The 17800-nt window shown below is 42.3% G+C and overlaps 1 protein-coding gene across 3 annotated transcripts in view; it reads left to right on the forward strand.

The window, feature by feature from the left end:
- The first annotated feature begins 1663 nt into the window (after positions 1-1663).
- Positions 1664-17800, forward strand: part of slc44a2 (solute carrier family 44 member 2) — a 39964-nt gene continuing 23827 nt past the window's right edge. For 2 of the 3 annotated variants that reach the window (XM_017715736.2, XM_017715734.2), the window contains exons 1-10: positions 1664-1811; positions 10654-10702; positions 12007-12080; positions 12942-13026; positions 13173-13257; positions 13619-13732; positions 14472-14532; positions 15363-15486; positions 15603-15686; positions 16904-17016. In XM_017715736.2, coding sequence (XP_017571225.1) covers positions 1781-1811; positions 10654-10702; positions 12007-12080; positions 12942-13026; positions 13173-13257; positions 13619-13732; positions 14472-14532; positions 15363-15486; positions 15603-15686; positions 16904-17016 — 820 coding nt within the window. In that variant the 5' untranslated portion in view covers positions 1664-1780. Of the gene's footprint in view, positions 1812-10110; positions 10193-10653; positions 10703-12006; positions 12081-12941; positions 13027-13172; positions 13258-13618; positions 13733-14471; positions 14533-15362; positions 15487-15602; positions 15687-16903; positions 17017-17800 lie in introns of those variants that run through there. The other variant, XM_017715735.2, reaches the window with a different exon arrangement.

The raw sequence follows: 17800 nt of genomic DNA on the forward strand, positions 1-17800 counted from the left end.
TGTGTTTTTTTAATGTGAACACGCCTCGCTTCACGCGCCTCGTTTCTCAGAAGCCCCACCCTGATGCTCCTCATCTTCATCCTCACCCTCCTCCTCCTCCTAATGCTGCTCAGTCTCTGCAGCGCTCTTTGTCGCTCTTGTCGTACTTCTTCTTGTTTCTGTGGTTGTTTTTTAAAGTCTTCTGCCGTTTTACTGTAATCCTTAGGTTAATGTGTTAATGTATGTGTTATGTTCTGCTGAAAAAGCCACGCTGCGTGTGACTCGGACGCGGCGACGCGGTGCTGAGCTCCTATTGGATGAAAGATCTGTCCGTCTGGTCTTCTGCGCTCTGATTGGAGTATTCGGCCGCCGCGCTCTCTCAGCCACAAAGCGATCTGGGTTGCCAGATTGCTTTTAATCACACCGAGATGAGGGGCGAAATTTGAGGTTGTTTTGCGAGTTCTTCGTCTGGTTTTGTATAAAATGTTATCAATATCATTTTGTGTGTAGTTTAGTACTAATAATTGAGCTGTGTGCTCTATAAAAAATATTATTAATAATATTCATATTACATTTGAATCTACTTTAGTCATATTTAGTCATAGATGAGTTTCCACGTGTTTTGGGTGATTAAGGTCAGCGTTTATAAGTGATCACTCATTTAATACCATTAAAATGTTATCGATTTTTTGAGAGTGTGAACAACAAACATTCAATATTGCTGATTATTTAATATGCTTTTTGGAACATGTACACTGTTGTTTTCGACTGAAAACAAAACATTTATCAACCAAAACAAATCAAAATCAGCGAGACTTACAAAGCAAGATTGAGAAAGAAATAAAAATAACAGCTCATATAAAATACAAACATTCAACAGCAGTAAAAATATAGGATGAAAACTAAGTTAAAGTAAATACTTATCACAACATTATTCTGTTGGTTTTATTATTTCTATTTTTTATTTTTATTTTTTTGAATGTGCTTGATAGGAGGGGGTTGGGTTAGATTGTTTGATATGTACATTTTTTTGTTTGTTTGAACTGATTATACAACCAAAATAAGCTAAAATAAAGTATTCAAAAAATAAGTAAATACAAATGAGATCATGGTAAAAAAGAAAAACTAGAAAAATAGAAATAAACATATAAATAAAGCAGTGAAATAAAACAGAACAGTAAAAATGGTTCTGCTGTTGTTACAAGCTGAAAATCGTCACTATACAACACCAGCAGAACTGGTTTTGGATAGGACAATTTTTAAGAAGGTTCTATATAGAACCATATAAACGCCCTGTCTGTCGCTCTGAAGAACTATTTTGTCGTGCAGGGAACCCTCCAAGTGTGCTCAAGGTTCTATATAGAACCATCGTCTTCACCATAGAACCGTTGAAGAACCAGCTTGTTTGAATGTGCTGTATAACTGGAGTACTTATTCATATTTATGCTTCGATTGTTAATTGTTTCTGTTGTATTGTCTTATGTTAATAGAGCACAGTGTGAGTGAGTGTGTGTGTGGGAAGGGGGGGGTGGGGGGTGTAAATGTGTGGAAGGGGGAACTGGGAGGGGCTTTGAACTGGGTTTGGGGTGGCAATGACAAATCTGGCAACCCTGAGGGGTGCGTTTGTTTCCAGCAGACAGAGAGACTGAGACGCAAAGAGAGAGAGAGAGAGAGAGAGAGACAGACAGAGAGAGAGAGAGAGAGAGAGAGACAGAGAGAGGGAGAGAGAGAGAGAGAGAGAGAGAGAGCTTTAACACATTCCTACAGGACTAACACAAAGCAGCAGCAGCAGCAAAGCAGAATGGAGCCAGAGGAGAAAAAACCCAAATACGGTGAGTAAACAGCTTTATTACACACACACACACACACACACACACACACACACACACACACACACACACACACACACAGAAGCAGAGAAAAAGGGAGAGAGAAGCAGAGAAACAGGGGGAGAAGGAGCGATGGTGATGGGTGTGGATCTGAACCCAAACACGGAGACGAGCTCTGCTGCTAAATCTGTCTGTTCAGTCCAGCGGAGCCGTTTACAGACAGACACACAGAATAAATGATAAAGAAAAGAGAAAATCCAGCAGATTCTTCTCAGTTTCTCCTGCTTTTTCTGCACAGAGGCTTCAGCTGCACCCCCTCACTGAGCGCACACAGGCCTCACTGCACACTCAGTCATGATGCTGCTGCTGAAATAATAATAATTATAGTAATATAATCACAGCAGCTTCCCATACGGCTGTAACAACCTCTGTATGTAAGAATAATGTACAGCTCTAATCTACACTCTTAAAAATGCTTCTTTAGTAAAGACAGAGCTTCCATATAGAACCGTTCTATGCTTAACTGGTTCCCTGCGTGGTGAAATCATCCATTAGATTGATGCTTTTGAATTTTTTTCTGAATAGCACTAAAAGGGTTCTGCTAATGTTACGATGTCGATCAAAAGCAGAACCTTTCTGGTGCTAAATAGGACCATTTTCAAAAAGGTTCTATATTGAACACCTTCTCCATCAATCTGAAGAGCCATTTCACCATATGAAGAACTAAGCATGCAAATGGTTCTGTGCAGAAATCATGGACCTGTAGAGAACCGTTGCCTGTGTAGGAGAACTGTGTAGGATCATCACAAGGGGAACAGCAACAACAACAGTCCAAAACAGAACCGTGTAATTGAGCAGAGTCAGATCAAAGATCAGGATAATCTGATTAAGGAGCCGAGTCTGAGTGAGGGGAGATTTGGTAAATAAAGACTTAGACGGGTTTAAATGTAATCCTACACTGTCTGTGTGTGTTTATACTGTTCGCCACATTAACCATATTAGAGAACCAGAGACATGCGGCTGAGCCGGCAGAGTAAATGCATCTTGAGTTAAATCTGTTCTTTTAGTTAAAACTCTGCCTCATTTTCAAGCTGGATTAGTTTCAGCGGAAGAGGACAGTAACGTGATCGGTGTATAATTTAACTGGCCGATTCATACAGAATAAAGGATCTGTAATTTCCCCAAATTACCGCATAAAGCCCAGATCCAAACATCATCGCACAGATGTTCACATCAGCAGCATGCAACAGGACCCACACTTCTATGAGATAACAACACGCTGTGTGGTTAAATGATGTGTAGACTGGCATTAGGCTAGTAAACTGGGCTCATTCGGCGCCCCAAACGCAGCCCAGCAAGACAGAGAACATTCAACTAAGATGTACATTTTCAAGGTATTTCATTTTCCTTCTTTTTTTAATTTGGCCATCATCAAAACGTCTGGGGATCAGTAGCTGCGTCATGAACTTGAGGATATTTATTTATATATAAATAAAGGGAGGCACTGTTTTCTACGAGGCCTACATGGCTTCTCTTTCGCCAACGTCTTGTTCACATTTTCCTGTTCCGCCTTAAACGGTGCAGCATTTTCTTATTCATAACCAATTTTTTCTTTGCCAGCTTCTTGTCCAAATGGTCTCTTTAAATGGTGCAGCTCAAACAAGAAGCTGGCAAATAAGACATCGGTATGAATAAGAAAGTGCTGCACCATTTAAGGTGGAACGAGAACGCTGCTTGCTGGTTCCGGGACCGCGCTCTGTTTTCACGCATGCGCAGACTGAGAGAAACGGAAGAAATCCGAGTGAGAGCACTGAATGCACTGAAGAACCCCATTACTGACTGAAATCTACCCGTTTTATTAGATTTCTTAATCAGATTTATAGGCCTTAGTTTATAGATTATAGACCTTAATCTAACCTGAGAAATTAGAGTGAGCTGTTTACACAACCACTTAATAATCAGTGTAGAAATCTGATAATGATCAGATTATTAAGTGCATGTAAACACACTCAGTAACAGTGTTTACATGCGCCCTGATAATCCGTTCTTAATCCGACTGAGAGTTCAATCGGAATAGAAGACTTCTATGTAAACGCCTCATTTGGAATAGACTAGTCCGATTTGGGAACACTGAGGTGTTTACGGTCCAGTTTCTGTCTGTTTGAACGATGTAGGTAATGCTGTAAATAATCGTTAAATAGAAGAATATTATCTGTAAACTGAGATTTTCATCAGATTGATATAAACCCCTGGGTCTGAAACTATAATCGGATTGAATTGACTCGAATTGGCAAAAATCTTTGCATGAACACACATTCAGTGTCTGATGGTTTGACTTCTGTTTTGTCGGTTTTGACTCATTCGGGAGCTAAATTAAGCCCTCCGTGCTGCCAGCATGTGAATGTTTCGTCAGAGAAAGAAGAGACAGGCGCTGAATGGAGGATGCAGTAGTCTCTATTTCATTTTATCCGTCTTTTCCCTGTGATGCTGATACATGGTGTATGCTGTTAGCGGTTAGGGAATAAAGTATAATGAGTGATACACTCCTTCTTTAATTAAGTGAAAAAAGTCAAACAGACTGTCTGAAACCACAGATTTGTGCTACTGTCAAGATTAAATCAGTGATCAGGTCAGTGAAGCCGATTGCGCCTCGCAGACCTTGAACTGGTGGATCTCGTCGCTGTGGTTACTGTTTGTTAGCTTAGCCCAAAACATTCGAAACATGATAGAGTTAAAGAGCACCTTCTGAAAACTCACCACTTAGATACACCGATCAGGCATAACATTGTGACCACCTCCTTGTTTCTACACTCACTGTCCACTTGATCAGCTCCACTTACTGTATAGCTGGACTTTGTAGTTCTACAGTTACAGACTGTAGTCCATCTGTTTCTCTGATACTCTGTTACCCTGTTCTTCAGTGGTCAGGACCCCCATGGACCCTCACAGAACAAGTACTATTTGGGTGGTGGGTCATTCTCAGCACTGCAGTAACTCTGACTGTGGTGGTGTGTTAGTGTGTGTTGTGCTGGTATGAGAGGATCAGACACAGCAGTGCTGCTGGAGTGTTTAAACACCTCAGTGTCAGTACAGTCCACCAGCCAAAATGATCTAACCGACAGCGTCCTGTGGGCAAACAAAACTGAACTGTACTGTAGGGAGTGTGTCGTATCGCAGTGTGAGGGAGTGTGTCGTCTGGCAGTTTGAGGGAGCGTGTTGTCTTACAGTGTAAGGGAGTGTGTCATCTCGCAGTGTGAGGCAGTGTGTCATCTCACAGTGCGAGGGATTGTGTTGTCTCGCAGTGTGAGAGAGTGTGTCGTCTTGCAGTGTGAAGGAATGTCGTCTCACAGTTTGAGGGAATGTGTCAACTCGCCAGAGGTGTAAAATTCAGGTCCAGAAAGTAAAAATTCTTCCCAGGATTTTGTTCCAACGTCCTGGCTTCTCTTGTTAGATCATACCACCAGCAGAGCTGTCCAGGCAGATGGAACAAAATTCTGGGAAGGATTTTTACTTTCTAGACCTGAATTTTACACCTCTGCAACTCGCAGTGCGAGGGAATGTGTCATCTTGTGGTGTGAGAGATGTGTCGTCTTGTGGTGTGAGGGAGTGTGTCGTCTTGTGGTGTGAGGGAGTGTGTCGTCTTGTGGTGTGAGGGAGTGTGTCGTCTTGTGGTGTGAGGGAGTGTGTCGTCTTGTGGTGTGAGGGAGTGTGTCGTCTCGCAGTGTGAGGGAGTGTGTCGTCTCGCAGTGTGAGGGAGTGTGTTGTCTCGCAGTGTGAGGGAGAGTGTCGTTTCGCAGTGTGAGGGAGTGTGTCGTCTTGCAGTGTGAGGGAGTGTGTCATCTTGCAGTGTGAGGGAGTGTGTCAGTTAGCAGTGTGAGGGAGAGTGTCGTCTCGCAGTGTGAGGGAGAGTGTCGTCTCGCAGTGTGAGGGACTGAGTTGTCTTGCAGTGTAAGGGGGAGTGTGTCGTCTCGCAGTGTGAGGGACTGAGTTGTCTTGCAGTGTAAGGGGGAGAGTGTCGTCTCGCAGTGTGAGGGACTGAGTTGTCTTGCAGTGTAAGGGGGAGAGTGTCGTCTCGCAGTGTGAGGGACTGAGTTGTCTCGCAGTGTGAGGGACTGAGTTGTCTTGCAGTGTAAGGGGGAGAGTGTCGTCTCGCAGTGTGAGGGACTGAGTTCTCTTGCAGTGTAAGGGGGAGTGTGTCGTCTCGCAGTGTGAGGGACTGAGTTCTCTTGCAGTGTAAGGGGGAGAGTGTCGTCTCGCAGTGTGAGGGACTGAGTTGTCTTGCAGTGTAAGGGGGAGTGTGTCGTCTCGCAGTGTGAGGGAGTGTGTCGTCTCGCAGTGTGAGGGACTGAGTTGTCTTGCAGTGTAAGGGGGAGTGTGTCGTCTCGCAGTGTGAGGGAGTGTGTCGTCTCGCAGTGTGAGGGACTGAGTTCTCTTGCAGTGTAAGGGGGAGAGTGTCGTCTCGCAGTGTGAGGGACTGAGTTCTCTTGCAGTGTAAGGGGGAGTGTGTCGTCTCGCAGTGTGAGGGACTGAGTTCTCTTGCAGTGTAAGGGGGAGTGTGTCGTCTCGCAGTGTGAGGGACTGAGTTCTCTTGCAGTGTAAGGGGGAGTGTGTCGTCTCGCAGTGTGAGGGACTGAGTTCTCTTGCAGTGTAAGGGGGAGAGTGTCGTCTCGCAGTGTGAGGGACTGAGTTGTCTTGCAGTGTAAGGGGGAGTGTGTCATCTCGCAGTGTGAGGGAGTGTGTCGTCTCGCAGTGTGAGGGACTGAGTTGTCTTGCAGTGTAAGGGGGAGTGTGTCGTCTCGCAGTGTGAGGGAGTGTGTCGTCTCGCAGTGTGAGGGACTGAGTTCTCTTGCAGTGTAAGGGGGAGAGTGTCGTCTCGCAGTGTGAGGGACTGAGTTCTCTTGCAGTGTAAGGGGGAGTGTGTCGTCTCGCAGTGTGAGGGACTGAGTTCTCTTGCAGTGTAAGGGGGAGTGTATAATCTCGTTTGTCGTCTGTACTTCCTCATTGAGGCTAAATGAATCGGTCAGCAGTCCTTCCAGTTTCACACAGGTGGAGCAAAGGGCAGACTGTTTATGTAATCCTTAAAACTCTAACTTTAACCCCTTAACCTCAAACGTTAACCATAAACTCCAACTACTTCTACCGTAAAATTAACCCCTGAAACTCTAATGTAATTCTTTAAACTCGTACGTAGAGCTGGGTGATATGGCCAAAAATCTTATCACGATTTCTGTTGAGTTTGAAGGCTGATTTTTGGTCCTGGATGGTTAATTGCTGTTTTAAACTTTATGGTCAAACATGACAAGCACTCACCAAACAGTGGAGAATCGGACAAATCTGTCATGGGACAGTGGAGTACCAGCTGGAAAAGCACGGCCGCAGTTTTTGTTGTAGTCATAATTTAAGAAAGAAAACGGACGTTTTTAGCTGGTGGCGAGTGCTCGGCTGTCCTGTTACAAATGCTGAACAAGTGGCTAAACGAGCCTGAAATGTTTTGTTTCTCAACAATGTCAACAGAACCAACAGTGAACATTTACTAACTCGGAGCACACAGGCACCTAGCCAGCCTCACTCCTACCGCATCTGTGTCAGAGCATATCACAGTATTCAAACACCAGCTAGCGACGTCTGAAGCCCAGCCCTACTCATACTCAAACTCAGGCTCTGTATGTTCCTCCTTCCTTCAGTTCCTCACTCTCAAAAATATCAGTTTCATATCAGATACTGACTAATTCACAGTAGAGACTGAACAACTCATAGTAGATGTTTAACCGTTCATAGTGGATACTGGCTAATTCATAGTAGATCCTGAATACTTTATAGTAGATTCTAAATAATTCATAATATATACTAAATAATTCACTGTAGACCCTGAATAAGTCATAGTAGACCCTGCCCCGTTTATTTAAATTGTCTGAGGGAGCGATAAAGGAGAACGAGCATTTCTGTTTCTTATCAGCTCATACCATCAGGAATCTAGCAGACGTTCAGAACCTTCTGGAACATCAGTGGGCACTATTGTGTGAGGGAGATGGAGTTGGTGGTAAAGGTCAGTCTGAGTGCAGCGTCTGTTTCTGCTCTGATTCTCACTGTAATGAGGAGGCTGAGGCTGACAGAACTGACACACTGCACAACTTTCACTATTAAATCCAGAAATCATCAAGTTTAGAGAACAATTGAACTTATTCATAGTTTCTGTTAGTATTTGTAAAATGTGGCACTACTTTTTTGTTCTAACTTTGTGTCAGAAAAATGTAATATTGTAACATCATGTTTCGTATCCTGCAGTATTGTGATATTGCATTATTGGCATATTGCCCACCTCTAGTTTTAACCCATAAATGTCCATCTCTGCGCTCTCACATTTGTCCCAAATTGTCCCAACTTTTATTGGTTTCTGTGATTTTTTTTTTTTTCTGCAGTGCTGTATTGAAAATTGAGAAAATTTCTTCTTAAAGGGGAGAAAATCAGAAAAAAAAAGAAAAACGAAACTTTAGCGGTTCAGAACACACTCAGCTTTCATTCCAAGACCTGCTGCTCCACTCTGAGTTCTCAGATGTCCTCTGAACAGGTGATTTTAGCTTCAGTGGCACAGTTGGTTTGCTAACAAAGCTATCATTATATATAGCCAGCAATTAGTTGAAATCAAACCTGTACTGTGGTGTACAGCTCTGTTTGGGTTTGGTTCTTAGCCTGCTTGCTAAGCTAATGTTAACTTAGCCAGGGCCCAGCGGTCACTTTGTTCTGAGCTGGTTTTGACCTGTTGGTCATACCGACCCAGTGCAGCACGCGGTTCAACGTCAGCGCAGCAGCGTAAAACTTTGGGAGAGTCTGTTCAACATAAATGATGAACTAACCTAACTTTGTGTAAATAGAGCTCAATATAGAAATATGTCCACATATGCAGTCGAGACTGACGCGGCTTTTTTCTGAATTTCTACAAACACCATTTCATTTTATAGTAAATGAGTTTGGGCTGGTTTATGTTTATGAACAGACGCCTACAGATCAACATAGTAAAGGAGCTCATCTGTGATCCTGAGTTTAAAGCCAGTTTTTATTCAACTTAAACTTGGAACTAAGTTGTAAATAAATCTGAAACTGAAACTTTGCTTGTGTGTAAAAAGTGATTTCAGAGCCACTCGGTTCTCCCTGATGGAAACTGTTCACCTTCAGTGTTTTGTGCTTCTGATCATTTTAATAGACGTCAGCGTCACTAATTAATGACGTTCTATTAAAAGACTGGTTTACCAAGAGAGACGCTGGAGGACTTTCACCTGAAATGAGTTCATGAAGCCAGTCTGGTTATAAAAATGATAACAGGACATCAGAGCCAGAATTACTCTTTTAGTACTTTTACTTTATACTTAAGTACATTTGAAGGGAAATACTTTAGTACTTTTACTCAAGTGGAGGTCTAAAGGGAGGAACTTCTACTTTTACTGGAGGAATATTTTACCTTGGGGGTCTCTACTTTAACTCAAGTACATGATTTGTGTACTTCGTCCACCTCAGCAAACACCACACGACAGGTTTAATTACAACTTTACGTCAATCACATGGACGTTAGTTTGTATAATCTGCACATGTATCAGCGGAGCAGCAGTTAGTCAGAATCAAACCTGTACTGTGGTTTGCAGCTCTGTCTGTAGCTCACTGGCTAACTTAATTTTAGCTTAACCAGCAGCTACAGAGACAGACACCACAGAACAGGCTTCATTTCAGCTTTCTGGACCCTCAGCGCCAACTGTTCCACTTCACTCCCTCAGATTTAAATGTTTATCATCTAAACTTGTGTCCATGCTTTGCTTATAATAGGGCATGTTCTGTGTTGCACAGAGCTCTTGTCACGCTAGCTAAGCTTACGATAACTAACAGCACTGTTTATTATTTAGAGATTAATAAATAAATGTTTATTTGATGACTGTGTAGAAAAAAAAATGAACCTCTTGTTTATTATTGATTTTGAAAAAACACAGGACAACATGGCACAACAGCGACATAAATGCTACGTAGGCTCTGAGCACAAATCTGAAGAAGGTCTTCTAAACTTAAGGGTTAAATTGATTTATTTATGTTTTTATCAGTCTTTAAGCTCAGGCTTTTGATCACGTGGGATTTTAATGTGGGATTTTCCACAAAATAATGTAAAATACAAATTTGACTGTAAATGAAACTGTCAGTCATAGCTGCTAAATGTTTAGAAGAGCTGTCGGATGGGAAATTTGTTCATATCGACTGATTTTATCGGGTAAACGGTGTATCGGTGAGCACCTGTAGCAGCTGCTTCAAAAAAACGTTTCCTGTCAGACAGGAAGTGCTGAGAAGGCAGCAGCGCTGGTTGTCATACAGAGAGAGGAAATCAGTCATGGAAAGCAAAAAACACGGTAAACAAGCTGTAATTTTAATTTTAACTTACTTTCCAAAACAATAATAAAAACACGCTATTGATAAATTACTGATCTGCTCACAGCTGCTGAACAAGAACGTTGTCATAGTAACTGAAACAGCCCATAATCCTAAAACTAAAAGTAGTGGAGATAACATGGCAGCTATACTGATAATGGAAGATGAATGTGGTGTTTATATCAGACATACAGGTCTGGGTTGGGCGTCTTATTGTTTATATTGTTTCTGTTGTAGTGAGTTTGGTTCTGTGTATCTAGAACTGTTCACTCAGAGGGGTTCTACTTAATGATTTAGCAATCACTCAATATCACTCACACAGACTGGCTATCAGGCTGCATTAGAGCTCCCACTGCCGGGTTTATACTGTATTGATCACTGTATTGATCAGATACTGACACATTAAGATGAATTCATTAAAGTTTGTTGTTTTTCTCTGCAGGCGACTCCCGGACGTTTGACCCTAATTTTAAAGGGCCCATTCACAACAGGTGAGAGATGTAACAGTTGCAGCTACTGTAAGAGGTCTTTCCCTGTTTCATTTCCCATTTGTGTAAAATATTCCTGTCTCATTGCCGGCCACACCGCTGACCACATGGTGAGTCAACAAAACAGCAAGTGATGTAGTGTCGCACTGGAAAGAGCTGGAAGTTTCGTCTGTTCTACTTCGTTCTATTTCAGTTCTACACTGTTTTAAAATCAGTTTTTTTTTCATTCTAATTTGGTTATAATTCAGTTCTAAACCATTTCTAATGCAATTCTTAGTCAAGTGTAATCCTGTTCTAATTCAGTCCTAAATAAATTCTAAATCAGTTCTAATTCTTTCTTATACTTTATAAGAAAATGAACTTGCATCTAGAAACTTCCCAAATTCATAAGCTTTAATATCAGCCCAAGAGGATCTTTCTGTCTTCGGAATGACGCTCACTGTGGCAGACACTCACTGTCCACTTTAGCAGTTCCACTGACCGTATAGTTTCACTTTGTGGTTCTGCAGTTACAGTCCATCTGTTTCTATGCATACTTTGTTACCCTGTTCTTCAATGATCAGGACGCCCACAGAGCAGGTATTGTTTGGCTGGTGGGTCATTCTCATCACTGCAGTGACACTGACGTGGTCGTGGCATGTTTTTAAACTCTGTGTCCGCTCACTGTCCGCACTGTTAACCCTAACCCTAACCCTACCTTGTTAGTTCACCTTGTAGATGTAAAGTCTGAGACCACAGCTCATCTGCTGCTGCACAGTTTGCGTTGGTCAACCTCTAGTCCTTCATCGGTGGTCACAGGACTCTGCCCACAGGGCCCTGTTGCCTGGATATTTTTGGTTCTTAGTAAAGCAGTGACACTGAGGTCTTTAAAACTCCAGCAGTACTGCTCTGTCTGATCTGCTTGCACCAGCACAACACACACTAACACGCCACTACGTCAATTTCACTGCAGTGCACTTTCACTGACTATTGAAGAACAGAGTAACAAAGTATGCAGAGAAAAACACACACACCCACACACACACACACACACACACATATATATATATATATATATATATGTATATATATATATATATATATATATATATATATATATATATATATATATATATATATATATATATATATATATATATATAGACTCTGTCTCTCACAGCTGAGGGTCAGTTCCTCTTTTAGAGTTAAACTCAGAACATCAGAGGCCACACAGACATGCCAGCACCTTCACACCCTGTCCACAACCTGCACACTGTACAGTTCAGCAGTCTGATTGTGTAATTGTGTGTGTGTGTGTGTTTATTTAGGAGCTGTACTGATGTTCTCTGCTGTCTGCTCTTCATTCTGGCCCTACTGGCTTATTTTGCAGTGGGACTTCTGGGTAAGTTTTTGCATCTGAAATAAGAAAATAAGAAATAAGAAAACCTCATCTGTGTGTCTGTCTGTCTCTATCTATCTATCTATCTATCTATCTATCTATCTATCTATCTATCTATCTATCTATAACTTGGCACATTTCAGTCGTCCATTGTTATGCACAGCAGTCTTTTCATTGACTTTTTAAATTTCTCTCATAAATTCATCCTAATATCACAATACAGAGCGCTCCCTGTGCTACCCCTGAATCAGGAAGGATGCTGGAGGCAGGACGGTGGTAGCAAGCATTCTCCCTATATGCTCACTCACAAAACACAAACAGAATCACATAGAACCCAAAGTTGGCCACACTATCATGGCTTCTGTCCTCTTCTCACAAGTGAGCTTTTCAGCTTGTCAGTCTCTTTGTGCTGCTCTGCTGCTGCCTGTCCCTCTCCTCCCTCTCTGTTCCCTCTCTGCTCCTTTTTAAAGGTGCCCACACTGCTGTAACCAGGATCAGCTGGCTCTTGTTAAGGCAGCGCAGCTCCTGAGCCTAGAGGAAAAGAGCTCATTGCTCTGCCTCCCTGGCACTGCCCAGGAGGTGGGGTTCGGGACTTGTGTGCCATCTTCATGCCTCTCATGGCTCCCGTCCTCTCTCTTGGCCATCGTCAGTGCCCATCGGTCAGGCAGCTGGCACAGTATAGCAGTGTTTATCCTTCACTTTATAAGCAGCTGATTTCTCTAGGGTTTGGAGCGTTTTGCTGGTTACCTCTATCAGTGTTATGCTTGGTGCTGCGTGAGAGCAGCGTAACAGTCAATGATTATTCCAGGAACAGGTCAATGTTTTTAATAATACACTCATATGTATATCTGTTTTACCCCTCAGCCTGGTCTCAGGGTGACCCGCGCAAGGTGATTTACCCCACAGACAGTAGGGGGCAGTTCTGTGGTCAGATCGGGACCCCACTGGAGTGAGTGCACTAAAACACACTTGCGCACACACACACACACACACACACACAAACAGTTTAATTCAGTGCAAACATGAGAACTCATATTAGATGATCAGTCAATCCTCACTGTATGTGTGTGTGTGTGTGTGTGTGTGTGTGTGTAGGAAGAAGCCTCTGCTGTTTTATTTTAACATTATGAAGTGTGCCAGTCCACTAGTGTTGCTGGAATTCCAGTGCCCCACCACACAGGTACTACCTCCCCTCTCCCACAAAACCTCTAATATCCTACATCAGAGGTAATACACCATTTATGCCAATGTGATATCCTTCTTATCTCATCCTAAATCCCTCTTACCCACACTAAAACCCTCTTACTCCACCCTAACTTAGCCTTAAACTCCTTTACCCCACCCTTTTACCATATTACATTTCTGTTCTAGCCTCAAACTCTTTTACTCCTGCCTAAAATTCTTCTTAACCCCCCTTAAACGTTTTACCCCACCCTACGTGCTCTGTGATTACACTGTGTTGTGGTCAGCCTAACTACCATATGCAGTAACATAATTACACACTGTTACTGATGTTGGATGGTGTGTGTGTCTGTGTGTAGATCTGTGTGGAGAAATGTCCAGAGCGGTTCCTGACTCTGAAGAAGGCTATACTGAACAAAGAACACATGCAGTACTTCTCACAGTTCTGTAAGGAGGGAGTGGACACCACAATGGTGAGTTAAACAGCAGCAGCGTCTAGCCTTTAGGAAAAAAAAAGAAGAGTTTGACCAATCATGGCACTGAGTTCATTCCCCGGGGATGACAAATATGTAACGTCAGTCATTTCAAGAGACTGCAAATCGACGGCACCATGGAATGTTGTTTTATCTCTTGTTCCCGCCTCCCTCAATTTGAGCATTAATAATGTTAGCCTAACGTTATGTAATTTGAAGGCTAGCTTACTCTTTCGCAATTCATAGTTTGTAATGAGCAGATCACAGCAGGATGAAAAAAAGCGAGTGCACATGCCACAGAAATAACGCTACAAAGTTACCAGGATGTGTAGGTGTGTGTGTGTGTGTGTGTGTGTGAGTGCACCTTACAGTTAACATAAACATTATTAGGAGAATGAGGAGGACGTGGATAGGACACTGAGAGCAGCTGACCCTGTTGGATAATAATCAAATTTGATATGGCAGCAAGAGGGGAAATGACTTTGTGCTACGCAAAGCGGTGTGAATGTGCATGTGAACTAAGTGTTACGTTTTTTCCCCCCAAGGTTGGCAGGTCTGCACATACACACTCATACAAACACACACATCGTTACTGAGAGAAGTAGTAGCAGCATCATAGTATAGTACCACAGAACACACAGCGAACAGAGAGAAGATGAGGGCAGTTGTGTTGACTGAGTTGTGATGAGTTTTGTTGTGTGATATTGACGTTGTTGTATTTTGCTGTTTTTATTTACAGATGGCTACTGAACTCCTGAGAGATGGAATGTGTCCGTCTGTGATCATTCCCAGCCGGCCTTGTGAGTTATTCAGTTCTACATTAATATTTGGGAAGAGCAGTGACTATAGAAAGCAGGGATGACATGGATCCTTCTGTTCTATTGAAATGAAGCCAAAATTCCTCCACCATGTTGTCAATTTTGGAACCAGAAATTGAGCAGTAGAGTGTCGAAGTCAGGCACTCCTACTCATTTGGTGCCCCACCAACCCACTTCTCTCAATACTGAGGTCAAGTGCATTACCACAGTAGCAACCAGTGACTGTGCTTTTTACACTCATTATTCAATACTCAAACTGAACTAACATTTGCTAAAGGCTGTTTCAGTGCCACTTTGACTGCTTTGTTGGCTAACGTTAGCTAGCAGATAGTTAGGTATAAAAATTAGCCAGTTACTGAAAGCAACCACAAAGACAACAAAGAACTTGTGACTGAGGATCTGTCAGAGCTGTTTACTGCCCAATTAGACTTCGATATATAATATACAATGCCCTCGTATTCGTGAAGCTGTCAATCAACTCAGCCCATAGCTGTCAATCAGCTTGTCACTACACCTTTTTAAATATCACCAAATAACTTCTATAAAAGGAGTTTATCATGAAAATGATATTGTGTAGAGCCATAGAAGCAGCACAACACCACACAAAAAAGTACTGGTTTTGTAAACTTGTTTGTTCCAGTTGCATTCATTTTCATGGGAGTGTGTGGGGTTAAAAGTTGTTCTAAAGGTAGTCACTAGGGGGCGTCCGAGGCATTTTGGCTTCATTTTTCACCCCATGTCATCCAGTCAACTTAATTACAGTCTATGAGCCAGAGTCATGGCAGTGTGTGTGTGTTTGTGTGTGTGTGTAGTTACGCGCAGGTGTTTGCCAGCCCTGGAGACGAAGAAGGGGGGCGTCGTTGTCATTGGTAATGAAACAACCTTCACTTCTGGAGATGTCAACTTAAACGCTACCGACCTGCTGGAAGCAACAAAGTCAGTCTGTGTGTGTGTGTGTTTTATGTGTGTGTGTGTGTGTGCGCATGTGTCTGTGAATGTCAGTGCTGGTGGTGTTAAAAGTGAGAAGCTGAATAGTTTTTGTGTTTCTGCAGGAAGTCCAACATCGTTGTAGAAGCTCGGCAGGTGGCCATGAGGATCTTTGAGGATTACACACAGTCCTGGCACTGGATCCTGCTGTGAGACTCTCAGCCATTACAGACCAATTAACATCAGCATCACACACTCCAAAACACTGTATAACAGTATATAAAACTACACTCTATAACACTGCATAACACACTGTATACCACACTATAAGACTGTATAAAACACAAATATATTACACTGCATAACACAGTGTGTAACACTGTACAACATACTGTATAACACTGCACAATACATTGTATAACACTGCACAACACAGTGTATAACACTGCACAACACACTACATTATAGAACACTGCACAACACACTGTATAACACAACACAACACACTACACTATATAACACTGCATAACACACTATAACACTGCACAATACACTGTATAACACTACACAACACACTACACTATAGAACACTGCACAACACACTGTATAACACTACACAACACACTACACTATAGAACACTGCACAACACACTGTATAACACTGCACAACACACTATACTGTATAACACTGCACAACACACTGTATAACACTGCACAACACACTGTATAACACTACACAACACACTACACTATATAACACTGCACAACACACTATATAACACTACACGGTATAACGCTGCACAACACACTACACTATATAACACTGCACAACACACGACACTGTATAACGCTGCACAACACACTACACTACACTGCACAACACACTATATAACACTGCACAACACACTATACTGTATAATGCTGCACAACACACTGTATAACACTGCACAACACACTGTATGACATTGCACAACAGTGTATAACACTACACAATATTTTATAACACTGCACAACACACTGTGTATAACAGTACACAACACACTACACTATATAACACTGCACAACACAGTGTATAACACTACACAACACACTACACTATATAACACTGCACAACACACTATATAACACTACACAACACACTACACGGTATAACGGTGCACAACACACTACACTATATAACACTGCACAACACACTGTAACACTACACAACACACTGTATAACAGTACATGACACAGTGTACAACACTGTGCAACACACTTTGCAACACCATACCACACACTACATAACTCTGCACAACACACTGTATAAGACTGCCTGATGTGTAACAGGTCATTTTAAAACTCTCTCTCTCTCCCTGTCTCTCTCTCTCTCTCTCTCTCTCTCTCTCTCTCTCTCTCTCTCTCTCTCTCTCTCTCTCTCTCTCAGTGGATTAGTAATTGCCATGGTGCTCAGTCTGCTCTTCATCATTCTTCTGCGTTTTCTGGCTGGGGTCATGGTCTGGGTGATGATCATCTTGGTCATCCTCGTTATTGGTTACGGTGAGGACATTTCCTCTGCTGTAGGTCAGGCTGTTTTCATGCCCTAGTACACAGTTTAAGTGGAAAACATTCCAGGCTGAGTGATCGAAGCACTTAAACTGCTTTTGTTAGACTGGAGGACTAGCCCCCCAGCTCAGTGCCTAAAACTAAACCAAAGTGGGACATACAGAAAGCATGGGTGGGGGCAGCACTTTCACACAAACACTCAAACATCTGTCTGCTTACTCTGTTAGCTTACTCTCTCTGTTAGCTTACTCTCTCTGTTAGTTTACTCTCTCTGTTAGTTTACTCTGTCTGTTAGTTTACTCTCTCTGTTAGCTTACTCTCTCTGTTAGTTTACTCTGTCTGTTAGTTTACTCTCTCTGTTAGCTTACCCTGTCTGTTAGTTTACTCTGTCTGTTAGTTTACTCTCTCTGTTAGTTTACTCTGTCTGTTAGCTTACCCTGTCTGTTAGTTTACTCTCTCTGTTAGTTTACTCTCTCTGTTAGTTTACTCTGTCTGTTAGTTTACTCTCTCTGTTAGTTTACTCTGTCTGTTAGTTTACTCTCTCTGTTAGTTTACTCTCTCTGTTAGTTTGCTCTCTCTGTTAGTTTACTCTCTCTGTTAGTTTACTCTCTCTGTTAGTTTACTCTGTCTGTTAGTTTACTCTCTCTGTTAGTTTACTCTGTCTGTTAGTTTACTCTCTCTGTTAGTTTACTCTGTCTGTTAGTTTACTCTGTCTGTTAGTTTACTCTCTCTGTTAGTTTACTCTGTCTGTTAGTTTACTCTGTCTGTTAGTTTACTC

This window comes from Pygocentrus nattereri, chromosome 30, assembly GCF_015220715.1.
Source record: "Pygocentrus nattereri isolate fPygNat1 chromosome 30, fPygNat1.pri, whole genome shotgun sequence".
NCBI lineage: Eukaryota > Metazoa > Chordata > Actinopteri > Characiformes > Serrasalmidae > Pygocentrus > Pygocentrus nattereri.